Consider the following 27,816-nt stretch of genomic DNA (forward strand, 5'->3'; position numbering starts at 1 on the left):
GGCTCCCGTGATCAGATACCTTGTGCACACAAACATACTGATTGCATTTGACTGGCTTTGTTTATACCTACCTTCTCTCCATTTGATCCACCTTGATCCCTCCATTTCCCTGCCTGTGATTTTTATCCCAAGCATACCAGTGCAGTTTTGAAAACCCTAAAATTCTCTTTATCAGTTCCAACATCCTCCCACAGCTGCTAACTACTCCCCCTCTTAAGTCCTAAAGCCTCTTTATTGCAGTATTTTCCCCTAGTCGTATTGCAGTAACTGCCCTTCGTTTGCATACATTCCAGAGAGTTTCCTCCTTTGAATCCACTTCAGTGGGTTTTGCAAGTGGGACAAATGGCTTAGTCGTTCATCCAGTTGTTGGGGCTTTTAGGCGTGGTTGATTCCCGGGGATTACTGTTTGCTGGGTTTCCTGCCTTGTCATTGTTTCTTTGTTCACTGTCTGACCTTTTGTTTTGAATAACCTTAAATATCTCCTTGAAAATCAGCCAGACAGTTTTCCATCTGAATTGGAAAAGAACCCTCAGCATTTAGAGCAAGTATGTTTGGTAATAGCCCAAATGCTCTCCTGTACGGTGTGTTTTGCTGATTTTTAGGCAGCAGCAAATATTATTCTGTGATTCTAAGTAAATGGGAATTGACTGCAATTCATAATGGGAATTTTTTTTCCTGTGAACTGATTGCCCAGCACTGTCATTACAGAGCCAGATGCAACTTTCTTGCAACATGAAGCTCAAAGATGCCATTTGAAGGAGTGTTTATGGTGCTTATAGCTTCAGTGGTGTTTGAGCTTCTGCCCCTTGTACACGTAGATGGAACGTGACTCGTTCTGTTTGTCTTTTGCTGCATCCCACTTCTCCTTGGTGCACGTGATGGCATTCTGAAGGGAAACTCACCAGTTCTCATCAAGATGAGTCACTGGTCTGACCCGATGGGCATTTATTTTCTTAGAAACAAATATGTTGATTGTAAAATCATAGAATGCTTTGGGTTGGAAGGGACACTAAAGATCATCTAGTTCCAAACCAACAGGACATGGACAGGGACACCATCCACTAGACTGGGTTGATCAAAGTTGTTTCTCACACATACAACCTGAACTCGAACACTTCCAGGAGTGGGGCATACACAGCTTCTCTTGGCAACCTGTGCCAGTGCCTCACCATCCTACAAGAAAGAATTTCTTCCTAATAATTAATCTAAACCTGCTCTTCTTCATTTTGGAGCCATAGCCCCTTGTCCTGTCACTGCATGCATACATACGTCCTCTCCACTTACCATCTAAAGATGACAACATTACAGTTAAAAAATCGTAAATTTGCCTTAATCAACCACTCATACCCTAAGCCAGGCAACTGACAGGCAACAAACTGATGCTCTTTGAGAGTAATCAAGAGAAGCAAGGCCCAAGTGCCTGCACAGCACAGCTTCTCTTCTAAAAGCGGCCAGTGAGCTCTGGCACTGTGGTTTTTTTTATGTTCATGCAGGTTTCTACTGTGCACCTCTACGTGTGTACACATGTAGAAGGCAAAAAACTGCCTGCTGCATCCTGTTTGTTCATCAAAGCTTGTTGCAGGTACCAACACAAACAGTTTACAACCTACATTCTTCTCCCAGGCAGCTAGCAACAGGATGTGAGGACATAGTCTTTAGCTGCTGCACCAGGGGAGGTGTAGGCTGGACACAGGAGGAATTTCTTCATAGAAAGGGCGATTCGACATTGGAATGGGCTGCACAGGAAGGTGGTGGAGTCACCATTCCTGGAGGTGTCTAAGGAAAGACTGGACGTGGTACTCATGGTCTATTGACATGGTGGTGTTCGGTCACAGGCTGGACTCGATGATCTCAGAACCGAATTGATTCCGTACTGACTAAAACGACTAGCACTTAACAAGGTTGATCAGTCTCCAGAAGGACGGACGGTAAAGCGAGACCCGGCAGAGAGGACACCCGCTCAGGCTGGCGCAGCACCAGGCTGTGACTCCCATCAGCGCCGTGACGCCTCGGTGCCAGCCCCGCAGGCACAGCAAGCAGCCGCGGGCGAGGAGTGGGGCCGGCTCGGGGCCGGGCCGGGCGCTGCTCCGCCGTTCCCGCCGCCGCCGCCGGGCTCGCTCCCGTCACCGGGGCAACGGGCAAGCGGCGCCCGGGGAAGGCACCACGTGCCCGGAAGCGCCTCGAGGGAGGAAGTGACGGAGCGCCGGGGGAGCCCCAGAGGCCGAGATTTAAAAAAAAAAAAAAAAAAAAAAAAAAGAGGAGAAAAAAACCCCCGATAAAACCCACAAAAAAAAAAAAAAATCGAAACAAGAAAAGCAAAAAAGGGATTAAAGAAGAGGGATACGGGGAGAGGGGCGGGCGGAGCGGGCGCGGGTCCCGCCCCTTTGGGGCCGCCCCGCCAGACCGCGGCCCCGCCGGAGCCGCCAGGTCCCGCCCCCGGCCCCGCCCGCCCCGACACCGGAGCTGCCGCCCCGCCCCGCCCGCTCGGCCGGGCCCGGCTGCCCGCGCGCGGGGGGCGTGTCGGGCGCGGCGGTGGCGGTGGCGGTGGCGGTGCGGGGGCTGCGGTGCGGCGGCGGCAGCGCGGGTCCCGCGGGCGGGCGGGGGGCAGCGGAGCGGAGCGGAGCAGAGCCGCGGCGGCTGCAGGTGAGGCGGGGCCCGGGGCGCGGGCGGCCGCGGCGGGGAGAGTTCCCGGGGCCGGCGCGGGATGGAAGTTGACAGCGGCGGCGGAGCAGCCATTGTCTGCCCGGCCCGGCCCCGGGCAGCTCCCCCGGGCAGCCGCCGCCCGGCTTCGGGCATCCTGCGGCGCATTCCGCCTCCCGCCGCGGCGGGGCTGCGGGCACGGCACGGGCGGGCAGGGCGCCCGCACGCCGTGTCGGATGAACTTTGCTGCCGGAGTTGCCGGCGGCCTGGGTGGCTGCCGCCGCGCCGTCCCCTTCCATCCTCCCCTCCTTCCATCCTTCCTTGCCTCGCTCTCTCCCGCCGCCGGCCGGGCGAGGCGCCTGGCGGGGAAAGGCGGGCTGGGCACCGAGGGGTGGGGACCAGGTGGTGCCAGGGTCCTGCAGTGCTGGAGCGTCGCACCCACTGCTGCTTCCAGAGCATCCCAGAGCAGTCAGCTTGTCCTGGCAGTTCCACACCTCTGCTTGTGTGGCTTGGAAACTGTTGTAGAAACATATAGTAGCAGCAGCGAGTATGCTGTAGTACGGGGTGCTAGCTTTGCTCCTCCAAACCTGTGGTGTAAACCCGTGTAAATCTTACGTGTTTCCTAACTTAGTTTCTCAAGGATGAAGTGACAAAACCACTTAGGAAAGTTAGAAATTGTTATGCAGGCAGCAGTCATGTCCCGGGGGAATGGATGGGGTGAGCAAGTAAAACTTTTCAACCTCCTACCTAGTGCTTAGTGATTAGAGTATTGTTTGGCTTGACTTTTGTCTGCCCTTGTGCTTGAGAAGGGTCAAGAACTTGTAGATGGGCCACCTGTGGTGTTCTCGGTGTGTGCTGAGATCAGCAAGTGTGGGTTAGGCTTTGGAGTGGTCCATGTTCTCATGCTTGTACTGCTGCCTGAGCCAGTTTTCTCCCTTCTCCTTCCCGTCATTTTTGCTGCGTGGTCATTCGTGCCATGGTGCTAAAAAGCTTTTGTATCCTTCTGTGTCTGCCTTTTAGGGATGCAGTTCTAGCTATTGTTCAAAGGTTAATTTCCAGTAGTGGCCACGTTGTTAACTGTGTGTTGGTTTTCCTTTTTTGGTTTGTTTGTTTGGAAAATCCATGGTTTAATAATTTTTAGTAGGTTATCCATCTCACGGAGCAGCTAGCTGAGTCAAGTGATGTGATAGCCCAGTGATCACTAGGTTTTTGTGAGAGGAAAGTGCTTGGGGATGCAGTTGGAGGAGGGGACAGTGTGTAATTCTCCCGTTTTGTGTGGAAATGGCCTGTGTTTGGATCGGATTACACTAACATGGAGCTCCATCCTTAGATGAACTTGCTTGGGGAAATGCTGTGCCTTTTCACTTTTGTGTTTGAAAAGAGTTTTGCTGGATAACTCTCCTTGCTGTAAGTGACTTAAAATTCTTACTGCCCTTCTGCAAAGTGAGCGGATGCTTCTCTGTCCACGTCTCCAAAAGGTCTTCTGCCTACAGAGAGACCAAAATTTTTCTATGCCTAATGCCAGAGGTGTTTCAGTAAGATTCTGTTTATGCTAGGACTAATTTTAAGATCTAGATCAATATGGAACTCTCAAAAATGCTGGAAATCTTAGGAATCGGTGGTGCTGCTTCCTGAGGAAACACAGATTGATTGGTGGAGCAGAGCACCATGGCAGAAGCCTGTCTTCTCCTGGTGAAGCTGTTGAGGGCAAGGGTATTTGCTGTAGCTAAGGTGAACATCAGTTACATCCTTTCCTCTCTCATGGGCACTTGTGGCATCACAAGTAAGGTAATTCAACTCTGTGATGTGGCAGAAAAGAGGGTTTTAGGGTACCTTTTCTGTAGCTGCCAAGTTGATCTAATGAGCGCCAGAAGCGAGGTGGAGGAGGAGTATCTGCATTGGGAAGTTGAGGTGGGCAAGGAAACATAAATTGTGTCCTGATGGCATCTGAGCTACTGGAGAACTTGGTGCAATGTGTGTAGCTTCATGTGCCTTTTAGCCCCACTCAAAGTACTTTATTTATCCACCACAGTTTCATTCTTTCAAAAAGTCTGTATTCTTTCCCTTCTCAGTGTTTATTTTCAGGCTTCATTTAATTTTTCCTCTCTGGGGAAGATCTTTAAGGCAGTTGCTTCTCCAAGAGCTTTTATATTCTGGGTAGGTTTATTGACAGGCTGTTTCTAGCTGAAATAGAGTTGTGCCTGAAGACACTAGTGGCCAGTTAAGAGGAGGTGTATCTCAGCTGAGGAGACGGTGGCCACTGCTGAAGCAGTGCAGGAAGCCAGTTTTGCATCGGCAGGGAGGGAGATGCCTGGGTAGGGCTTGAGGGCAGAGGTGAAGATGTATTTGGAAGACCAGACTGGAGCAGCAGCACTCTGCTTGCCAGTTAAAGAATATTTCAGATTTTGAGCAGCAGAACTGAAGCAGCAGTTCCCTGATTTAGCCACCCATCCTCTGCAGAGTTAATGCTGTTGTCCTACTTTAAAGTCATCTGCTGCTCTTAGCACCATTTCAGAATTTAAAAAGTTATCTGGCTGAGAGTATTGTTGAGCCTCCTTTTCTGCTGCACAGGTCTGTTTGCTTATACACCAGGGAAATGTTTGGTGAAGTTTGTAAAGCTCAGAATCTGGATTTTAAAAGGGCTAGATAAAGGGGCTGTGCTGCTTCTCTGGCTCCTGGAAGCTCATTTACAGGGATCTCATTTAGAGACTTACCAGAAGTTTGGGTTTTTTTTAAATCTTGCATGGAGTTCTAAAAACTCAGGTTGGTTTTCTTTTTTTCCAGTGGAATTCTTTTGTATAATCACTTTTCTCTCCCTTTTCTGACTCTAGCCCCTCCTGCTGCTACTCCCTGTGTAGCTCATGTTTCTTGCTGAAGGAAACTCCCTGATCATCTCAATGTGCTACTCTTCTGCCAAGCACTCTCTTCAGTCTCACTTCTCTTCCTCTTAGCTGATGAAAGCCTTCTCCAGTCCTTTCTCAGTCGTGCAATTCACTGCAACTCATCTTTCTGCTGCTGGAAGGTCTCCCTGGTTCTGCATGACCTCTTCAGCAGCTTTAGCCTCTCAAGTGTTGCCCGTGAATACTTTATCCACTCTGCTTCTGACTCTGTTCCTCCTGAAAGGAACTTGCCACCACAGATACCAGATTCTAATCTAATATTCAAGTTAAGATGTGTTGGGAGCAACAAGTAGCTGGAAAGTTCATGTGATCAGAAGAAGAAAGAGTCAAGGGCTGGGGGCTAAACTGGGAGAAAGAGGGACTATGTATCAGTAGGACATTGGAGCTGAGGGACTGGAGGAAGGGAGGATCAGAAATTGCCAAAGTGCATTGGAGGACTGGAAGCACAGTGCAATTTGCCTCAGTTTGCTAGTCTCTACTGTCAAGAGATCAGGTCTGTGACCAGAATTGTTTTAATGAGCTGCAGCTGCTTCTTCATTCCAGTACCTTTTTAAGAGTTCAGGATACTGTAGCTTGCAACTATAGCATGGCAATAAAAGTATGAAAATATGCACATTATGTTTCTGATGGTGGTAATAAAAGATTTAAACTGTGAGTAAGATTTCCGGGTGATTTTAGAATCCCAGCTTCCCTGGTCCCTATGATGTAGCTAAGATGGGCAGGGAGACTGGTATTGAGATATTCTAGTACAAAAGCTGTCTAATGTAATGAAATACAGTTTGGTTCTTTCTGCAGCCTGACTTAGTTTCCAGTTCTTTCAATGTAGATCTGAAGTCCATCTCAGCCTGAGCTCCTGGGATCCTGTCGCCATGGAGACCGAAAGTGAGCAGAACTCCAACTCCACCAGCGGGAGCTCCAGTTCTGGAGGAAGCACCCGGCCTCAGATCTCGCAGATGTCTCTCTATGAGCGGCAGGCAGTACAGGTGAGACATCCCAGGGTGTGCTCTGGGATGGCAGTGGTGGTGAGCCCTTTTGGGGCTGTGGAAAGCCCTTTTGTGTTCCTCTGCATTGTTGTGTGTCAAGGTGGGCCTGTGCTTAGACAACTGTCATCTTTTCAGATTTAGAAATTCTTATACTAGACGTGATGTTTAGTTCTTGTAGCCTGAGGCTTCTTGTTTTATAGGTTACTCCTTCGGTGTCCAGCCTCCTAGATTTAATCTGTACTGTGATCCAGTAGATAGGTTTTAGCCTGCTGTTCTAGAGTATATCAGTTTGCCATCCCAGTTTTTCTATGCTCTCCATACACAAACTACACAGGAACATTTGTCTGCCTGTGTGAGCATGCACATCCCCAGATTCCTAAAGTTTATTAAAGTCTTGCTAAGTGTGATTCCCACTGTCCTGGAATACACCTGTGATTCAATGTGTCACCAAATTTGTAACTGTACTATGGATTTGGTGATCTGGTGCCTGCTTTTTCATGTGCTCTAGGGATGTTCTCATGACTGGCTTATTTTGTCATTGCTCTCTTCAATCACATTTCAATGGCATGCAGTTTTTGACAATTGGGTTTTCTTCTTTATCTAGGCTCTGCAGGCACTCCAGAGACAGCCCAATGCAGCCCAGTACTTCCATCAGTTTATGCTCCAGCAGCAGTTTAACAGTGCCCAACTTCACAGCCTGGCTGCTGTCCAGCAGGTGAGTTGCCAAGAGGCAGAAGGAGAGGAGTTGGATCATTCTCTGGGGAAGATCCAGAGGTTCTGTTTTTATACAGTGCCTTGTGCACCGAGTCATCCTGATCCCTGATGAGACAATGAGTCCCTAAACACATTGTTCAGAGTTAATACAAACAGCCAGTCAACTGGAAGCCTGAAGCAAAGATTAATTTATTTTTTTGGCTACAGAGCAGGGGAAGATAAAATTTGACATCACCATCAAGGAACTTGCACTTCAGAGGCCTATTACTACCCCCTGCACCTTCTTTAACTAAAAGATAGGTGGTTAAATCAGCAGTGGATGCAGTAGTGCTTAAAAACTGTATTAAAGGGATCAGTGGGTAGTTGCTTCTCTGAGAATAAACATTTGTGTTTGCATGAGGTTTCAGGCAGCATTCTCTGAAATTTCTGTCTTGGAACTTAGTAGCCATGTTTTCTTTACCAGCAGGAGGGTAGACCAGTCCAACCAGGAGGATGTCTCTAGTTGAGACATACACAGATCAATATAAATCAATATATTTTATGATACATAAATGTTGAGTGTTTTTTTTTTATCAACTTTGCTCACCTACTAGACTTAACCATCAGCTCAAAATTGATTGTGTGTGACATGAATACATTCTTTTTGTGTAACAATACCTCAGTAGCTGTACTCCTTGGCAGTCAGTCCAGGATGTAATTGTTCTCAAAATCCCTGACTGCAGTCTTGTACTATAGAAGAAATAGAATCCTCTTGTCAGTTTTGCACAAATCTTAGTTACAAAACTAACTAAACTCATGCAGGGGAATTCCTCTGGCATCAGAAGGGGGAAATAAGTCTATCAATATTTATATTCTTCCACAAACCATATGCTCTCTAATTTGAATTTTGTTACTTGGAGTGCTATCATTGCTTTGCTACTAAACTGCCTAATTAGCCCAACAAATTGCTAATATTGCAGGGAATGTCTGGGTGCTAACAGTGGATTCCAGCATCGGGGTGAGGGTTGCAGTGTGTACTAGGACAGGCTGGGCAAGAGTAGTGCATGTACCCATGAGTGGAAGGACTGGAGGTCATACACTCTGAGGGTAAGGGACTAGGTGTTCTGACAGAGCCTAATAATTGGGCTGGATTGAAAGGTTTGTTCAGGCACTCATTTCTCTGCCAATCTCTCCTGCAGGCTACAATTGCAGCCAGTAGACAGGCCAGCTCCCCCAACACTAGCACCTCGCAACAGACCACCACAACCCAGGCTTCTGTAAGTAAAACTGCTCCCTCACACACATATCAGAGCCTCACTCCCCCTCCCCACCTTGTTCTGTCTCCTACTTGTCTTTTAGGATGCACACAGCTTCTAAGAATCCTGGGAATCAGCAAGATGCAGACAGCTTTGAGGATTTGGGGTGCTGTCGTTATTGGTGGGGCTTGAGGAAACCAGATGAGGTTTTTAGGTGGGAGAGGCCTCTTAGCTGAAAAGGTAGACATAGATCTCTGTTTGCTGAGGCTTTGGGGATACATTGTCATGGATTAAAAGAGGATCAGGACTTGTAAGAAGGAGGAGTCGTGAGCAGCTTTTGTCTTAGGCCGAGCAGTAGTTTGTTGAATGAGAGGATGTCTGGTTTTGTAGTGAGTTTTGAGGAGCTTGGATTTGCTCAGAGAGTAGATGAGTTGGTAGAGAAGGTTTTGTGGGTTTTTTACCTTTACTTGGGAGGCTGGAGAAAATGATGTATTTTTTTGGATCTCTTATTGCAGTTGCATGCTAACAGTGATTCTCAAGCTCAGCATACAAATGAGGTCAGTATCCAGGGCTCTGGCTAATATAGATTGTGTAGCCTGTAGGACTAGCCCTCAAAGACAAGAACTTTCTTCTTCTTGGTCCCCTGTGGGATACAGGAAAAAACTGTAAAATGTCCGTTCTGACTTTACCCCACTAAGCATATTTGTACTTATTTCTTTGCCTCCATCTATTCATATGTGATTTGAAGCTTTTTTCTCTTCTAAGATCAACCTTGCCACCACGTCAGCTGCTCAGCTGATCAGTCGGTCGCAGAGCGTGAGCTCCCCGAGCGCCACCACGCTGACGCAGTCTGTGCTCCTCGGGAACACCACCTCACCTCCTCTCAACCAGTCACAGGCACAGATGTACCTTCGGGTAAGAGATGGGCATCAAATGTGTCCTGACAGTGAGCCCCACTTAGCAGCCTCTGCAGAGTTTCACTGCTTGGGATTACCAACACCTACAGACTAACCTTGCTTTAAGGCTGTTGCAGTATATTTTAAAATTGCATGGGGAAGGTCTCATCCCTGAAACCACAGGTTTGATTCTGGGCTCAGCCTTTGAGATAGATGAGCTGTGTATTGTGTGGCTCAGGTGAGAAAACAACTCGTGTGCCTCTGCTCTGCAGATGTTAAAGGTTCCATAGCACTTCTCACTAGAGTGTAAATGTGAAATACATGTCCTAGGCTTGAATGTAGCTCACAGAAATAAAGCTACTGTTCTGGTTCAATGCTGGAACAGATACATGGTAAATTACCCTTCTTCTGCTTGCTGAGCTCAGGGATGTAAGTCAAAATTCAAGTAAGCCTAGACAAATAAATCAATGTGAACAAATGTCATCCTTTTAATTGCTTTGAAGTGCAGCTAGGTAGAAAGCATTAGGCTTGACTGTGGAGTCAAGTCTGGGGTTTGGGTAGCTACTTTCTGTTTTCCAGTTGACTTCAGATACAGATTGTAATCCCCTACTTTTCAAGCAGCACTAATCTTGGATGTATGTTTTTTATCGCTGTTGTTCAACCAGTTCTAGATAATGCAGCCTTGGGCAGTCTGTGGGAGTTAGCCAGATAGAGGAGTGCTTGTTTCCATAAGGAAACTGTTCCCAGTTTCCTGCTTCAGAGGGTTATATTCAATGTTACAGTGCAGGGAGGGCTGGTGGTTTTGCAATGAGTGACATTGCAGCCTAGTGTTCCTTTATGATCTGTTTGCTTGTGGGTTTTTTGTCTTCCTTTCTCTTCTACCTCTGTTCCTTGCACTGCACACCGCCTGATCCCAACAGCCGCAGCTGGGGAACCTGTTGCAGGTGAACCGGACCTTGGGCCGCAATGTGCCTCTCGCCTCCCAGCTCATCCTGATGCCCAATGGGGCTGTGGCTGCTGTCCAGCAGGAGGTACCACCCACTCAGTCTCCGGGGGTCCACGCAGACACAGACCAGGTCAGTGACTGTCCTCCCTTTCCCCTGCTTCTGCCACACCACACTCTGCTCTTTGTCTCAAGCTGTCCCTGTATAGCACATTGGAGCTATTTTATCCCCAGCCCTTGTTCCTCTGCAGGCAGGAGATTTTGCCACCATGTTTTCATGTTTGCTGTCTGCCTCCAGAGATGAAATTAGTTTCTGCTTAAAATTTCTGAGGTGAGCACAGGCTGGATCAATGCCATCTTCACAGTTTCTTGGCTGTGATTATGTGAAAAGAACTCTTGAGTTCTATGTACAGTTTTCAGTCACATTCCAATTAAGAGTCTTTGCCAGAGGTAGTATTCCTTCATCCAGTTGGTTCATTGTTGTAAAGATGCCAAAGAGTTGTTGAAGCAATTTTTTTTAAGAAGAGTCAACTGTGATCTAATTTTGGAGATAACGTGGCATTTGGAGCGGAAGTAAATACAGAGGATGGCAGCACCAAAATGCAGAGTGATATTGGAAAGGGTGTGGGCCTGAGTAGATCCGTGGTCACAAAAATTGAAAATGAATGACTGGTCTTTAAGGGGTAACTCAGTGCTTCTAGAGCTGTGCTGAACTCCCCATGCCAGGGTATGGCAGGCAGGTCTGAAGTCTGTCCCATGCCCTGGAGAAAAGACTGTGTCCCCAGATCCTGTTTACAAAGTGCCATGAGATCTGTTATTTCCATCAGAGATTGGGCAGGAGAGAGTTCAGGATAATGTGCTTCCTGGGGAGGGCCGTGCTGAGCTCTGCCCTGCAGTGTTAGCAGCTCCTCACATGAGACCTGAGGCATGAACTCAGCCTGCATCCCCAGCAGTGTGTTGCTTACATGTGCTCTGTCACACTCCCGGCAAGTACTGTGTATAAAGCATGTGGATTCTGTTTGGCGTGTGTGTCTCTAGGTGCAGAACTTGGCTGTGAGGAGCCAGCAGACCTCTGCCGCTAACGCCCAGCTCCAAGGCTCTGCTCAGAAGACGGCCCTGCCAGGCAGCTCCCAGGCTTCGGGCTTACCGCAGGCCGCCAGCACGGGCCAGAGCATGGCCGTGGCCCAGGCCTCCTCCAGCGGGGCAGGCCAGTCCCTCAACCTGAGCCAGGCAGCAGCGGGCAGCAATGGTGTCTCCGGGGGCGTGGTGGCCACCGGTGGGAGCCAGCCCTCAATGGCACTGAGCCAGAGCTCCTCAGCAGGTGCCGCTGGCAGTTGCCAGAGGAAGGGCACTGGGGTGGTTCAGCCGCTGCCCGTGGCGGCTGCCCAGGCCGTGACTGTCAGCCAGGGCAGCCAGACAGAGACGGAGAACGCAGCTGCAAAGAAGGGTGACACAGACAGTGGTGGACAGCAAACGGTGGGCATGAACCTCACCAGGACAGCTACACCAGCACCCAGCCAGACGCTGATCAGCTCAGGTAAAAAACTCAGCTTTTTTTCTCTTCAAAATCATTGGGCCTTCACAAGAAGGACATTTGGAAGCCTGGTGGTAAAAGGTTTTCCAGCATGTCTCCCAGCTTTGGTCCTCCCAGAGACTTGTCTCAAGGGGTTATCCCTTTCTATTAGCACAAGAAGTTGATTTAATCCCTCATGTTCTCTGCAAGTAAGCTGTCAGTTATTTTGGAGTTTAGTGTCTCAAAGCAGTGCAGTGGATGCCTTATTTTTGTTGTTGTTGTTCCCAGCTGCACTGTTGCTAACTTTTGTTCTCTGTTTTTTCTTACTCTGTTTTTGTATAGCAACATATACGCAGATCCAGCCACACTCGCTGATCCAACAGCAGCAGCAGATCCATCTGCAGAAGCAGGTGGTGATCCAGCAGCAGATAGCCATTCACCAGCAGCAGTTCCAGCACCGCCAGTCCCAGCTCCTCCACACAGCCACCCATCTCCAGCTTGCTCAACAGCAGCAACAGCAGCAAGCAGCATCTCTGACCCAGCAGCAGCAGCAAGCTCAGCCTCCGCAGCAGCAGGCTCCCCCTCAAAACCAGCAGCAGGCACAGACCCTTGTTGTGCAACCTATGTTGCAGTCCCAGCCACCGCATTTACAGCTCCAGCAGGACAGTCCGTGCCAGCCAGCCACCAAGTCACCTGTTCCTATCCAGTCAAAATCTCTGGTCACCCCCATCAAACCCCCTCAGCTTGGGCCTGCCAAAATGTCAGCAACACAGCAGCCTCCCCCACACATCCCGGTGCAGGTGGTGGGCACTCGGCAGCAGGGCTCAGGCCAAGCCCAAGCACTGGGCTTGGCTCAGATTGCTGCAGCGGTGCCGACTTCGCGGGGAATGCCAGCTGTAGTCCAGCCTGTTTCCCAAACCCATGCTGCTTCCCCATCATCATCTTCAGCTCCAGCATCCTCACAGGAAGCTCCCCCTCTCACCACAGGGGTGAATTTGGCACAAGTTCAAGGCACAGCCCACATGGTGAAGAGCCCAGCTTCCTCTCCAGTTGTGGCTCAGATGCCAGCAGCATTCTACATGCAGTCTGTCCAGTTGCCAGTAAGTGATACCATTGAGAAGGAGAATAGCATATGGATTCTCTTTGTTCATTCCTAGGACACCAATCGCAGTCCAGGCCCAGGTCAGTGGGATGGGATGGGTAAGGGGTTTGGGGAAAGGGATGTGGAGACTTTTTTACCCTCAAAAACACTAATTCCAATCCAACCCCTGAGGTTACTGACTCCATGTGTTTCTCTTCCACATTATTATTCAAAGGCTTGCATGAAGTTAATAGGTGAGGCTCAGAGCCTGCCCCAGATGGGGTGGGTGTCCATATCACATACTGAGTATCCCATTTTACAGTGGGGTTTGGTTCACCTTGGCTGGCTGCTGGATGGCCACCAAGTTGCTGCTCCATCACTCTCCCTTCACAACACAACAGGAGGAGAAAAATACAGTGAAAAACTTGTGGGTTGAGATAAGGATGTGGAGATCACTTGCCAATGACCATCATGGGCAAAACAAACTCAGTTTATGGAAATTATTTATTTTACTGCCAGTTTAGTGTAGGATGATGGTAGTAAGAACAAATGCAAAAAACACCTCCCTCCTTCTTCACAGGCTCAGCTTCACTCCTGACTCTTCTACCTCCTCCCCCTGAAAGGTTCAGGAGGACATAAAATGGGATCTGTGGTCAGCTCATAAGGTTTTGTCTCTCCCTCATGCTTTTCCCTTGCTTTAGCATGGGGGAATCCCTCCGATGGGATACAGCCTTTCACAAAGGATATAGTCCTTTGTAAAATCCTTCTCCAGTGTGGGTCTTTCCCACAGGCTGCAGTTTTTCATTAACTGCTCCAGTGTGGATATTTCTGGGTTACAGATCTCTTGGTGTGTGGTACCACCCACTGACTATGCCTCAGAGGATCCCCTAGCAACAGGCTATGCAGAGGAAAACTCAAATTCCATAGGCCTTGTCCATGCTGTTGTGAATTGTCCATCTAGAGCCTACCTAAATCCCTGAGATAACAGCACTTTGCTAGCTCAGATCATGGAATCATAAATAATTTGAGTTAAAAGAGCCCTAAAGATCATATAATTCCAACACCCCTGCCTTGGGCAGGGACACCTTTCAGTGGACTAGGTTGCTCCACCCAGCCTTGCTTGAACACCTTTTTAGCCAGTTGCTGAGACTCTTTCTAAACTCTGCCTGCTTCTTCAGGAAGGTCTCGCAGGATTTGTCTTGATTTTTAGAGCAGGGGGTCAGTTCTGCTCCTGGTGAATGTGTGTTCCCTGCTCTTTCAACTCTTCATTGAAACTGATCTGATTTATCCAAATAACCTGTTTGGAAACTGCTGGGTGAATGCCATTCCGTTTCTTCCTGCAGTAATGCTTTGAGGTTCACACAGTGTCTTGGTCTTTGCCAGTGTACAAACATGACTTGGGACATCAGATCCTAGTCTGTGGCAGTGAGTCTCCTCAAGCTTTGTTCCTTGTTAGGCAAATGCTCCAAAGTAGAGGTATGTACTGTGGGAGCTAGAGGCATCTCCAGAAGAAACCAGGTTGGAAATCAAGTATGATGGAGCAGGATGCTTTGTTGTTTTTTCTTTCTGGTTTTTTTTTTGTTTTTTTTTTTTTGTTTGTTTTTTTTTTTAATCTGGCTTGTTCTTTGCTTTGGAGCTTTTCTATCTGCTTACGTGTTCCTCTGTATTCATGCAGGGCAAATCTCAGACCTTGGCAGTAAAGCGCAAGGCAGAGTCAGAGGAAGAGAAGGAGGAGCCGGCCAGTGTCACCACACTCATGCCTGCCAGGTCCTCTCCTGTAACAGACAACCCCAAAACCATGGAGGAGAAGAGTGGCCTTGGAGGTGAGGCACAAAGGAGAGCTCTGCTTGTCTGTGCTAATGACCTGAAGTAGGTAGAGCGAAGTTAGCTCATGCCTGTGCTGTTAACTTTCCAGATAATTCTGATCCTGCTGCCATCGCAACCCCAAATGCCACATCAAGTGAAGGAGTCTCAGCCACCCCCACCTCTGCTTCCACTCCAAACCTGGCATTGGTGTCACGTCAGATGGGAGACTCCAAACCTCCGCAAGCCATCGTCAAGCCCCAGATCCTCACACACATCATTGAAGGCTTTGTCATCCAGGAGGGAGCAGAGCCCTTTCCAGTAGGGATTTTTTTGTTGTGGGGGAGGGAGGTGTAGCACTTACTTGGGAGGGTGGTGGGCTTCCATCTTTGCATAGGAGTATCTTTCCCCATATTCCAATTCAGAATTTTTAGCCTGAGACACAGACAGTAAAAGAGGAAGGGAAGGGAGGGCGGTGTCATGAATGAAGCAAGGCATTAAGAGGTGTCATTAAGGGGTTTGAAGGAGTAAAACAAGTGTTGCAGCAACTCTTACTCCAGTTGTCACCAAAGCAATAATTACTGCAGCAATTGTAAGGAGGCTCTCCTCTCTGTGAGGGAAAGATGCATTTTGAATAGGCAGTAAGTGAAGTTGAAGTAAAGAAGGGGAAATGGAGTTACGTGAAATTGGACATTATTCAAGGCAGATAGTGCTTGGGGACCTTTAAACGAACAACCAAGCCTGTGAGTCAGGAAGCAGTAATGACTTTTTTCAGCATCTCTCTTTCCCTATTAGATTCTTCTGAGTTGAATTTTGAGCTGCACATACCTTGGCAGAGGGTGGTGAACACAGGGAATCCTTTATTGGTGGGTCCAGCTCATTCTCTCCCTATCCAGGTGGGTTGTTCTCAGCTGCTGAAAGAATCTGAGAAACCACTGCAGGGAGAGGCTCCTTCTGGTCAGAATGAAAACCTGTCCAGCAATTCTCTGGGAGAGGACAGTAATTCCATGGGTGAGTTTCAAGACCAGGAGGACTAGCTAGTGTTATAGAAAGTTACTGCTCTGTATTACTAGCTTAATGCATTATGGACTTGTATCTCTTCCTGCCAGCTCCTTAGAGACTTGACCTATGGAACTAGGGTCACGCTTTTTTTGAGTGCCAGAAGACTGACAATGCTTTGTTTTTTTGTTGTTATGAATATGATCTACACATCCTGTGTCAGTAGTAAGCAGGAGATTCTGAACTGTACCTGTCTTTAATGACTGTAAGCTGTCAAGGATGTGTGGACAGAGCAGAGTAATGGAGATTTCCTCCACAGCCTTGTAGGATGTGAGGAACATGCTAGTTTTTGTTTGTTCCATTAAGTGGTACTGACCAGGAGAAAAAACCTGCTCTGTTCCATATCCATATCCTAATTAGTGGAGCTTGTGCTTCTCTTTTCCCAGTTGCTTCCCAAGCTAACTACTTACTAGATTCAGTAGAAAACAGTGCTTGGCATCTCTCTGCTCAGAAGAAGAGCAGTGGAATGGGGAATCACTGGGTGTGTGATACGCTTCAGTTCAGATTACCAACTGGTGTGTTGCTCTGTATCTCACTAGAGCTTGACAAGAAGGCAAACTTGTTGAAGTGTGAATATTGTGGGAAGTATGCCCCAGCAAGCCAGTTCCGTGGCTCCAAGAGGTTTTGTTCCATGACCTGTGCTAAAAGGTAATAACAGCAAGATGTAATATTCCTTATCTGTGAGTATACGTTTGCTGGAACTGGGCATGTGCCCCTTCTCCAAGTAGTGTACCACCTTTCAGTACATCTGATCCTCCTTCTGTGGCATGTACTGGCCACAGAGATCCTTTACCACTCTAAATTATTTGTAAATGCTTCTAGGTCTGGAGAGGTGGATGTGATGCTGGGTATAAACAGGATTTCTGGCTTGCTCAGAAAATGAACTGTGAAGGAGGAAATTCTGGGGCTGTAAAGAACCTCTCTTCAGAGAAATCTACATTTGACTGACTAAATAAATCCATACTGGTAGCTGTCTCATGCATTGGTACTAGACAAAGACACAAGGGAGCATTGGGGAAAAGTTAGACTAGTCATTGCTGCCTCTTATTGATAGCAGAGTGCTTGTTATGGGTCTTTTTTCCCTTAGGGGAATTACTTAATTAACCCTTCAGATATTAGATCAAGACTCTGGTGTCCAAATATTGCTTGTGTCAGAAGTCTGGACTGGTTCCTTCCAAGGGGAAGTCCTAGAAGGAGGAGGAACAGAATTTGATGGTAAAGAGGAGTCTTATCCCCATCTAGAGCAAGGAGAAGTAGTTGGTTTAGATAGTTGCTGCTTTCTAACTGCTGTTCTGCTTACTTGAGGTACAATGTCAGCTGCAGCCATCAGTTCCGGCTGCAGAGAAAGAAGATGAAGGAATTCCAGGAAGCCAACTATGCCCGTGTGCGCCGACGGGGACCACGGCGCAGCAGCTCCGAAATCGCTCGAACAAAGATCCAGGGCAAGCGCCACAGGGTAAGGACACACACCTGTTCAGGCAGGTCTGTGTAGGGTTTGTCCCTTCTGGCTGTACCACTTTGTCACAGTGGATGCAGTCATGCAGGATGTGCCGTGGGCATGCTGACACACTTGTTACAGAAGGCACAGGGAGCTGTTCCAATCCCTCATGGACTGCAGGAAGCGTATTCACGTTCGTACTTGTTCTGTGCACTCTATGTTTGCTCCTGTGTGCATCTTGAAGGTCTCAGTGAGTGAGAGCTGCTGACAGCCTTGGCAGAAAACAATCCACTTTTCCCATTTGATTAGCAGTCTTTCACATGAATGACTTGAATTGGGCTATAGATGAATGGAATGAGCCTCAGTTCTGATGTGAGGAAGAGAGGGAGCTCTTGTGTCAGCTGCCCCTGTACCAACAGCCTGGGACGGTTGTTCCAGACTGTTGGGACAACTTCTGCTACTCCCAATGTCTTGTTTTGCAGCTTGTAATTGTGAATTTCTTACAAAACTCCTTTTATTTTCTTTCTTTCCTATGGGCTTGTAGGGCCAGGAAGACTCGAGCCGAGGCTCTGATAACTCCAGCTATGATGAAGCTTTGTCCCCTACATCTCCAGGACCCCTGTCAGTAAGGGCCAGTCATGGAGAGAGGGACCTGGCAAACTCTAATATGGCGCCCCCTACCCCAGATCTACATGGCATCAATCCAGTCTTCCTGTCGAGCAACCCTAGTCGTTGGAGTGTGGAGGAAGTGTACGAGTTCATTGCATCATTGCAAGGTGAGGTTAAGATCCTCTCCTGCACTCCTGTGATCCAGTAGCATGGGGAGTTGGGCTCAGTGGCGCCTACTGCTTTTGGACATGTTTCTGAATTGGAGTACGTCATAGAGATGGATTCTCAACATTTATTTCTCAAGTAGCCTGTGTGCTCAAGGAGACTGTGGACTAGAGTGTGGAAAGGGGTTGGTTAGATTCCTAGCTTGCTTTTCTGTACCTGCCAGAGATGCAGGAGGAGTGAGGGGAGTGCCCAATGCACATGTGTTTCTCATTGCTTTCTTTTTTGGTTGCTTCACAGGGTGCCAAGAAATTGCTGAGGAATTTCGGTCACAGGAAATTGATGGTCAGGCCCTGTTGCTTCTGAAGGAGGAACATCTCATGAGTGCCATGAACATCAAGCTGGGACCAGCTCTCAAGATCTGTGCCAAGATCAATGTTCTCAAGGAGACCTAAGAACTCTGAAGCCAGAGGTCTCACTTTTGCTCTGACCCCAGGGCAGCTGCCAGTTTTGGAGCATCCTGCTGGGGTGGGGAAGAATGGGACAGTCCCCTGTGGTCTTGCATTCAAGAAGAATGAGAAGGAATTTAACTGACTGAAACTGCCACGCACAAGCCCATCTCTTGGTCTCTTAATGGTGCTACAAGGTTAAGGAAAACTGCCACCTGGGGCCTTTAAACAACTCTCCTTCTTCCTGATTTTGAATATGCCTCCCCTGTATACACCACATAACGATGTTAAGGGCATCTCTTTCTGTCCTAAAAGACTTCTGAAAGGGAACTGCCTTCAAGCCTTTCTGCCACAGCAGATCTTAGCTTTGAATATCATTGCCAGAACTCAAGGCATAGGAAGAGCTGGCCCCACATGGACAGTGGGAGCACCTGTGCTTGGGGCTTTTGTGAAGGGGAACTAACAAATTGCAAGTGACAGAGGTGACAAGAATTTGAGCAAAAGGGGCTGCTGCTTTTTCACTTTTAAAAACACCTAGGCTGCTCATGAACTGGGTTTAATAGCCATTCCAGCATGCATACCAAACTTGAAGGCCTGTGGCAATAGGAGCTGTCTTGTCTTCACTCTGCATGTCTACAGGAGACAGTAAAGCTAAAGTGTTGTGGCAGCTATTCACTCCAGGTGCTCCTCTCAGAACCAGTCAGAGGATTTTTCCTGAGTACTTATGACAAATTGATGGGAAACTCAAAGGGGAGGGGATTGTTTTACATTAGGGAACGTTGCAGCACGAGGTTTGTCTTCCCATTGTGTTAGGGCATAATTTACAGATCCAAAGCAGCCTCCAGAAGCACCAAGGCTCTTCATGAAATGAGCTGGGGTTTTGTTTTGTGTGTTTTCTTACCAGTTTGTATTCTTTCCTTTTTGTGTCTGTCTTTGTTATCCTCAGGAGAGCTCAAAGGACAAAATTTAGGCTGACAGGATTGTACTGCTTGCCTCAGGCTTTTTGTTTGTTTGTTTTTGTTGGTTTTTTTTTATGTTGTAAAACAAGTATTTCTGTTACAAGAAACCAAACACACACCCTAAAAGAACTGAATACTGGTCTTTTAATATGACTTCTCATTTCAAAAGGGTGGAATTCATGTTACAGGCTGATTTTCTCCTACTCAGCCCCTCCAGGTTTGCTTAGGGCTTCTTTGGTTGTTTTATTTTTGTAAGGACCAAATGTGGTATTCTGCAGTTTTGTAGCCAAATTGCCAAAGGTGAAAACCTGGGCAGTTATTCTCTTTCACAAGCACCTCTACTTCAAACAAAGGCAAACACCTGAAGGAGTTACGCAAACTGTGAAGAGGTAAGTGCTCTCTAGAGCCAAATACCTGAGAGCAAGATGGTGTTATAAACCACGTATCTCAGCTTTTCTGTTTTCAGAAGTTTCACATGAATATTTGAGTGAAACTTAACACAGAGAACAGTCTTAAGCACCGACTGTTGCAGGAAAGCTGTAGTGGCACGGGAGAAAGCCTTATAGCATAGGTAGGTAAACATTAGAGATCTTTAAAATGAGCTCCTTATTGACCCGTTAGAAAAAGAGGAAGGAAAGTGCTTAGTAGTTGGATAAAATGTGGCAGCAGCTTCCTAGTCTTTACTGTGCTTCTGAATCTCACTTTTGTGACATCCTTTTTCATGTGAGAAGACTTCTGAGGCTTTGTGAATGCAAATAGGCCCAAAGGAAGCTGCCTGTGCTTGCTTGCACCCACCCTGGCACCACAGTTTGGTCTGATGTAATCTGGGGACAGGGGAGGGCGAGGTTAGAATCAGCAGTGAGCAGAGGAAGGCTGCCCTTAAACCATTTTATCCTTAGCAGGCTGGCTGTGGTACAACTCCTGCTTAGTTTGACCCTTGGCAGGGTAGGCAGACAGGTAGCCTGCCACTGGTACCAGCTACTCCTGAGGACTGGATTTTATTTCAGTCAAATGGGAAGGCTTCACTTCTTCATTTCATGTTCAGTGTTCTTAATAAAAAAATGCTTGATCAGGCTTTGCAGGTCTGGCTGCTTTTTAACCCCTGAGTGTTTGCAAAGTACAAACCTCATCAGTAAGTTATTTCTGACTGCCATTTCTGCAGAAAAATACAGAGCATAATCCATCCATCCTGAGCCTCTAAAGTTTCAGTTTTGAAAGATATGGATAGCCTTCCCTCAGAGGCCCTTAGAGGACCTGGAGTGAAACAAGGTGGCAGCAAAAACAATGAACTAACAAGAACATGTTCATTACTGGCAGGAGTTCAGGCACAAGGCACCACACACTAACGACCCTTGACTTTTGGGTGAGAAAAAAGGTGCTCTGGCACCAAAGCAAGCTCTTGCTACACCAGCACAACACTTCACCAGGTTTTTTTGGTCACTTTATTTTTGAAAGTTGTGTTTTGTACAAAAAAAAAATTACCTTAAGACACCACCATGAAAACAGTAACAGACTTACTGACTTCCTATTTTTCCCATGTTATGAGAAAGATTGAGACTGTAACAAAAGTCAAAGAAAGCAGGAATTGCTTGCCCACTCCAAACCCAGAAAGAAAGCAGGGCCACCCCTTTTCTCTCAGTGTCTTAAAAATACATAAACTTTGTCTGTACTCTGCTGTTAACACAGTGGTGGCTTGCTTATTCAGTTTCTGCCCCCCAGAGTGAGGGCAGTTGTCAGCCAGTCCACACAGTGGGGTAGAATGGGATTGCTCAGTCTAGCCTCTCAAACAAAAAGCAATTTAGAATCAAGGTGCGAAGTTCCTGAAGGTTCCCATTAAGTCTACAGCTCAAATGTACCTGCTTTTCACCAGGGCCCAAAGAGAAGGTCTTTCTCACTCCCAGCCAGTGGCAGTATGTTAAGTACCATCTGCACAGGGCAAGTGTCATAAGACCGGCCTGCACCATGCTTAAGGAGACAGTGATTTATGAAAGCTGACCATGTAAGAGTCCCTTATGCAGTTCTCAGTGTGTTAGCATTCTTAGCCGGGACTTCCATGGTTCCTTTGATATAAAAATAAATTCTGACAGCTTCATAGGAAAACCCTCTGCAAAACAAGGAACTTCTGGGGAGCATGAAATCACAATGCTGACAGTGACTGAGGTGTGTGGGCAGTCACCTCAGGAAGCCTGTGTCAGAACTCAAGTGGCAGCTACCTGTCTCATTTTGTCTTGATGTCACTTTCAGTTTCAGCAAATGTTCCTTTTCCTTAGCAGCACATCTTTTCCTTTTGCTTCTCACTGATTGAGAAGACTGAGTCAATACTTTGACTGAAGTAAATATTTTGACTTCATTTAACTCCTATGGTTTTTCAGCATTGCCCCTCTCCAGTCTGAGAGGATGGCATGCATCCCTGCACAGCTGTTGAAGGAAACTGTTGAGAAGTTCACACCACTGCCATTAGGGAAACGAAAGATTGCAGAGGTGCTAATGCCTCTTCACCCCCAGAGTCTGGCATAGAGCACTTTGTGCCAGTTATGCTGCCAGAAATCGTATAACAGCACAGAAGCTAGAAAAGCTGAAAATGCATTCAGAGAAAAATAATTCCAGTGTCTTACAGATCCTGTAAACCCTAGGGAAAAAAATAAAAAGACACAGAATATCCCTTTTACAGTGTCAGCTGTTTTAACCCATAGCCTTTTTCCCTTTCTGCACCTATCCATGCCCCTTTTTTTCCTCTTAGTGATTCATCTCCCATTCCTGCTCTGTGCTGAACACTCATATTGCTGTTTTCTGCTCAAATGTCAACACTTCTCCCCTGGGCTCTGCTGCACTTTTAAAACCCAACCCAGCATTATATTTATAAGACATGCCATTAGGAACCAGTGCTGTTCACATCCAGAGGCATCCATGGGACCTGACACCAGGGACAGCGGAAGCAAACAGTGTAAAGAAAATCAGAAGTGAGAGAAGGAGAACTGGCTGGGAGGCACCTGGCTAAACAAGCACTGGGGAGATGGGGACAAAAGATCTTGGTGTGGAAAGCCTATCACATGGGCAGCAAGTGGTCATCCCGTTCTTCTGACTCCTCTCCCAGCTGGTCATCCCCCACGCCGCGGTACGCGGCTGGCGCGTTCCGAGGCTTGGATCGGCACACAAAGTCACAGCCATCCTATGAGCAAGGACACAGCACCAGCATCAGACTGTGTGCAATTGACTCAGCATCCACACCAAACCAAAGCAGCTCCTGCCATTTCTCTTTTGCTAAGGGATTATGCCTATCCTTGTGCTACCTGAAACATCTCCCCAAAATTTGGGAATAAAAAACATCCTACTCAGTCCTCAAAGCTCTGGACAGTTATGCAGCAACATCAGGCCAAGGCAAGTATGGAGGATAAATAGCACTGCCTACAATGACCAAAGAAGGATTTCACAGTCAGAAGTAAGCATTTCAGTCCCCAGGTGAACATTTCTACCTGGAAAGTGTTAACTCCTGAGGAGCACATGTTCTAGTTTGTTAAGGAACAGTTGCAGGAAAGAGGCAGGGAATTGGTCTCAGCAAGGATTAAAAAATGGCATACCCAAGAAAAAGGAAACAGACTCCCTCTTCTGCTTCAAAGTACTTCACCCTGGTGGTAGGTCTACCCAAACCACACAGTCAATGCTCTTTTCTCCTAACATGGGCCAGGATAAGAATACATAAGAATTTTTACTCACTGCCACCAAATTGCCCAGATCTTGCCAGAAGGCAAAGTGAGGAATCTGCTCCATGCCCTTTGCTCCCACAACGAGGCGCTGGTAGAGGAACCCACCAACGATGTAGACTGCAATCAGTGACACAAACCTAAAAGGCAGAATTAAAAAAAAAAAAAAAAAAAAAAAAAAAAAAAAAAAAAAAAAAAAATCAAAGCTGAGGAAATCCTATAGAAAATCTCTTCTGAGCCAGCTACCTGCCTCACATTAGCATTGGAACAATGCTAGCACCACTCAAGAACAGAGGTGTAAACAGAAACCAGACCATAAAAGGTCCCCAGGTTATCAATCTGCTTGTATAAATCTTTTAGCAGCATTATGTGAAGTAGTGCCTCTAAGCACAAACACAGAAAATGAGTCAAGACTCCTGGTCTGAGCTCCCAGCTCTGGCAAAGAGCCATCATATAATTTTAGGAAGTCAAATCTCTCATGCTTCAGTGCACTTGTCTGTAAGCTATGAAGGAAAACGTTTACTGGGAACAGACCAGCCCAGCCTCATGCCCTGAGCAAGAGCTTTTGTCCAAAAAGCTCAGAGGCATAGTAATATCTAATGGTGGCTGTGGGAAAGGATACTGCAGTAATTTAGTCTTACTATAGCATTTGCTACGTTTCTAAATAGCACTGGAGATTATGACTCAGGCACAAACAGCTCTTCAAATGACTTACGTGATCAGTAGAATGGAGCCAACACTGAGGTGGGAATTCTCAGCTGGACAAGCCACACTGCTGTCCATTTCAAAGAGGTAGAAACACTCCTGCTCCTTTTCCCGCTCTTCAGAAATAATGCTGAATGAACTCTGCAATTTGGGAAAAGTGAAGTCATGTGAAAACGTGCCCATGCACACTGAACTTCACCGGGAGACAGTTTTATCACTGTTGGTGCAGCTGGGCACCAGACACTAGAGGCCAGCTCACTGTCCCCTCAAAACCCCTCTGCCCACAACCAGCCATTGGTCTGGCAGCCCCCTGATGCTCTCTCACCCCAGGTGTCACTCACCGCTGTCACTCCCCGCTTGCAAGAAATCATTATCACAGCTCGCCTCTTCTCACCACTGCAGTGCCTGCCGTATGAATCACCTCCTTTATAAATCAGCATGATCCAGTCACCTGCCAGGAGAGAAACAATACAGGCTACAGATCCACATCAGGAGGCGAAGGCAGCTACTGAGTAAGCCAAGTACTGAGTGGAACCGTACTTCCATTGAAGACCTGGGTTTCATTGATTCTTCCTATCACCGTGGTCTTTCCACTCTGTTTATCTGTTTGCACCAGGCCACCAAAGTCATGTGAGGTGCTGTTGACCTCCCTGCACACCCTGAAATGGTAGATGTAGTTTTCTGTTTTGCCCTTCCCCACAGTCACGTTAAACCTGCAGCAGGGAAAGACAGAAAAGACAGTCCATTGGATTACAAAGAACACTCAGAGCAGTGGGCACTTCAGACCAGGAAGCCCATCAGAGACCTTCCTAAGAGGGGGAGTCCATTCTGCAGCCTGACCCAAATCCTCCCTTCCCCGTGGCCCACTGTGCAGCCCCAAGGCCTGCAGGTGTTGTGCTGTACCTCATGTGGCTCAGGGGCTCCAGTTTCTTCAGCAGGGCTCTCTCCATCTGCGACTCACTGCTCTCATCACCAACCACATCACAGCTCCTCTCTTCTGACTGCTCGGCCCCCGCTACAGCCAGGGCCACAAAGACCAGCAGCAAGGCAGAGGTATGGCAAGGTGGTGACATCCTGGACACATGCCACAGAGAATACAGGATTAACTTCAGAAAGGATTAGTTTCAGTCCCCTGCAAACTAACTTCAGGGTCATGGAGTCAATGATTAGCAACTTCCTCAGTCCTGACTGCAAAAAGGAGAAGTTGAAATCTAGAAACAACTCACAGTTCACAGGAGACACTAAATCTGAATCTCCTGGGCAGCAAAAGACAATTCACTGGGCCGATTTAGGGCTTTCTTATGAATTTGCCTTGAGACGACAAAAATTTGTGCTGCTGAGCACATTAATTAGCTGCCAGAGCAGAGTCCAGCAGACTGAACGCTGGAGTACATTTCAGGCATAATCCACTGTTTGTTATCACATTGCACTGAGAAGCCAGTCAGCAGAAAATTATTTATGAGGCCCCTAATCAATCATCTTCACAGCTCTCGTGTAAAGAGCTCACAGGGAAGAGTCACTGTGATTAGTCAGGCTCTGTTTGTTCAAGTGCCTTAATCTTTATAATGATCTTTTCAGTACTCCTTTAACTGAAAATCTGAAAGACATTGATAATGCTAAACTGCAACTTCACAAAGCAGTTTCTTCCTTCCCTTCCTTCCCAGTTTCCACCAGGGAAGGAGAAAAGCAAGGCATCGTATGCAAGATCCAATCAACAAGGCAGTAATGAAGATAATAACAGCAATAATTAATAATAATAGCAATAATAGTAACAACAACAATAATAATCTATGAGATATGGCTTTCAGGTTCAGACTAAAATCACAAATGAAACATTCAATGATGGCACCAGCCAAACAAAGCAGTGCAACAGATCTCCCTCTGCTTCTTGTGCCGCAGATTTTGGTGAAGCTCCATTCGCTGGTGGAAGGCAGGCCCTCCATTAAACAAGCACCTGGCTGCAGGCGGGCACAGAGCCCGTCTGAGTGAACCTAATGATTTCCCCAGAGCCCCCGGAGTCCACCGCCACGGCTCACAGCTGCTGAGCGTGGGCTCTGCTCGCCATGGGGCACCGAAAGAAGGCCAGGAACGCAGAAATCACGGAATGGGTACGGCTGGAAGGGACCAAAGTGTGTCACTCGGTCCAACTTCCCTGCTCAAGCAGGGTCGTCCTGGAGCACATGGCACAGGACTGTGTCCAGACGGTTCTGGAATATCTCCAGTGAGGGAGACTCCACAGCCTCCACGGGCAATCTGTTCCAGTGCGCGGTCACCGAAATGAGGAAGCCCTTGACACGAGGGCTCGTGACTGCTCTCTCCTGAGGCCAAGACCAGGACCTGCCCTCAGCTCCGGGCACGGCTTCTCCCGGGAACGTACTGGCTTCGCTGGGAGCAGCCCGGCCGGGCTCCTCCAGCCGGGGGCCGCTGCCCCAGACCCGCCCGGGACGGAGCGCGGCTGCGCCCCGCGGCCTCGCTGTGCCCGCTCCCCACGTCCCCAGCGCCGCGCACCCACCTGCGGCCGCCCCGGGACCAGGCGCCGCCGCCCACAGGGAAGAGAGACCCGCGGCTCAGGCGGATCTCATGCTGGGCGGCCCGGGGACCACAGGTACAGGCGGCACCGGCCTCCTCCGCGTCCCGACCGGCTCCCTCGCCCGCCCCGCCAGCCGGAAGCCGGGAAGAGCGTGGCGGAACTGGAGCCCAGCGCCAATGGGATCGCGGGAGCGGCGGAGATCGCCCGCCCAGGAGCGCTGCGAAGCGAATGAAGAGCGGCGGGGTAAAGGCGGGCAGGGCCGGGGGCTCACCGGGGCACGCCCACTTCCTCTCCCTCAGCCAATGGGCGGTGAGCCTCAGCTCGAGGGCCTCGCCCCCGCTCGCCTCTCTGCCAATGAACGACGAGGGCGGGCAGAGAGGAGGAGTCCTCACAGCGCGGAGCTAGCCGGCCTGGCTCTGCCGAGGCGGCCGGGAACAGCGGGGAACAGCCCCTCGGGACGAGGACGGGGATCGGGATCGGGATCGGGATCGGGATCGGGATCGGGATCGCCGGGCTTCCGGCTGCACATCAACTCACCCAAGTGCTTTGTGACTGTCCCTCGCTGGCGTCGCGCTCTCCCCTCTCCTGTGCCCCGCGCAGGTTCGGAGCAGCCGCAGGCAGGCGGCCGCATCGGCAGGGATGAAAGGCTTCTGGGCATCGCCCTTCCCTCGCTCCCGCTGCCGGAGCAGTCCCTCTGTCGCTGCGCTTTGCCATCCCCACCCACCAGGTGCCTCCAGAATGACTTGTGTTGCAGGAGCGAGGTGTCTCGACCGCTTCACAAAACTGCTTTGTGGCCTCGATCCTTCTGATTTTGTCCCCACTTTGTGTCTCTGGTGGATTCTTTCCATGTTTTGTTATACTTTGGAATAAAGGTGCCTCCCCCAACTTCCCCCTGCAGGTTTTGCCACTGTAAGAGAAATCCCAGGTCCAGCACACAAGGTTAGTGTGCTTGAGCATCTTGGATGACATTAATAATACCTATAAATGTGAGATGTGAGACTGGCCTGTTCAAAGGACATCTCTCTCCTTATGATGTGTTCCCAGAGCACATCCATTTTCCAGGAGTCTGTTACTGGAAGGGACAGATGTTCTTTGCCAGAGTTCTGAGGCTTTTGCATCCTCTAGTTAAGAAAGAAATGCTGCAGTTAGTGAATGTACCAACATGCTGGAAAAGGTACCTGTCAGAGAAATTTGGAAGGTTTCCCCTTTGGTATGCTGCTTCAGCAGTGAAGAACTAGGGAAGAAGTGCTGCTGGCTCCTGGAAAACAGATCGGTTTAGTCCTGTGACTCCATAGTGACAGTATGGCACAGCTGCAGAAGTCAGATTTATTTATTCACACATAATAACTGAGAGTTCACACCTTCTACAGTGTGATCCCTCCCACTCTACTTCCTATCCTGCTGATATTAGAAAATAAAAGGTAAACCACGTTAAAACAGAGCTCTTAATTCTTTCCCACCAGATTTCACTTCTCGAGTTCTTCACAAAAAGTGCT

General features: G+C 48.2%; 2 protein-coding genes across 4 annotated transcripts; one reads left to right on the top strand and one right to left on the bottom strand.

Annotated features, from left to right (window-relative positions):
* The first annotated feature begins 2,575 nt into the window (after positions 1-2,575).
* Positions 2,576-20,459, top strand: PHC1 (polyhomeotic homolog 1). 3 transcript variants are annotated; one of them, XM_066572273.1, is made up of 16 exons: positions 2,576-2,643; positions 6,367-6,523; positions 7,128-7,238; positions 8,416-8,493; positions 8,988-9,029; positions 9,238-9,387; positions 10,289-10,444; positions 11,350-11,848; positions 12,167-12,924; positions 14,581-14,728; positions 14,821-15,029; positions 15,605-15,719; positions 16,307-16,415; positions 17,073-17,223; positions 17,750-17,981; positions 18,277-20,459. In XM_066572273.1, the coding sequence occupies exons 2-16, from the start codon at positions 6,410-6,412 to the stop codon at positions 18,429-18,431; spliced, it is 3,027 nt and encodes a 1,008-aa protein (XP_066428370.1). In that variant the 5' UTR covers positions 2,576-2,643; positions 6,367-6,409; the 3' UTR covers positions 18,432-20,459. The 3 variants fall into 3 exon arrangements, with proteins under 3 accessions (XP_066428370.1, XP_066428371.1, XP_066428372.1); XM_066572274.1 differs by having other exon boundaries at positions 10,313-10,444; XM_066572275.1 differs by lacking the exon at positions 8,988-9,029.
* Positions 20,460-20,807: 348 nt separating this feature from the next.
* On the bottom strand, positions 20,808-26,410 carry M6PR (mannose-6-phosphate receptor, cation dependent). Its single transcript, XM_066572276.1, has 7 exons — positions 26,303-26,410; positions 24,694-24,864; positions 24,331-24,503; positions 24,132-24,241; positions 23,801-23,931; positions 23,099-23,225; positions 20,808-22,553 (listed from the first exon to the last, which is right to left on the bottom strand). The coding sequence occupies exons 2-7, from the start codon at positions 24,861-24,863 to the stop codon at positions 22,431-22,433; spliced, it is 834 nt and encodes a 277-aa protein (XP_066428373.1). The 5' UTR covers position 24,864; positions 26,303-26,410; the 3' UTR covers positions 20,808-22,430.
* Between the last annotated feature and the right edge of the window lie 1,406 nt (positions 26,411-27,816).

Source organism: Molothrus aeneus, chromosome 2 (genome assembly GCF_037042795.1).
Source record: "Molothrus aeneus isolate 106 chromosome 2, BPBGC_Maene_1.0, whole genome shotgun sequence".
Lineage (NCBI taxonomy): Eukaryota > Metazoa > Chordata > Aves > Passeriformes > Icteridae > Molothrus > Molothrus aeneus.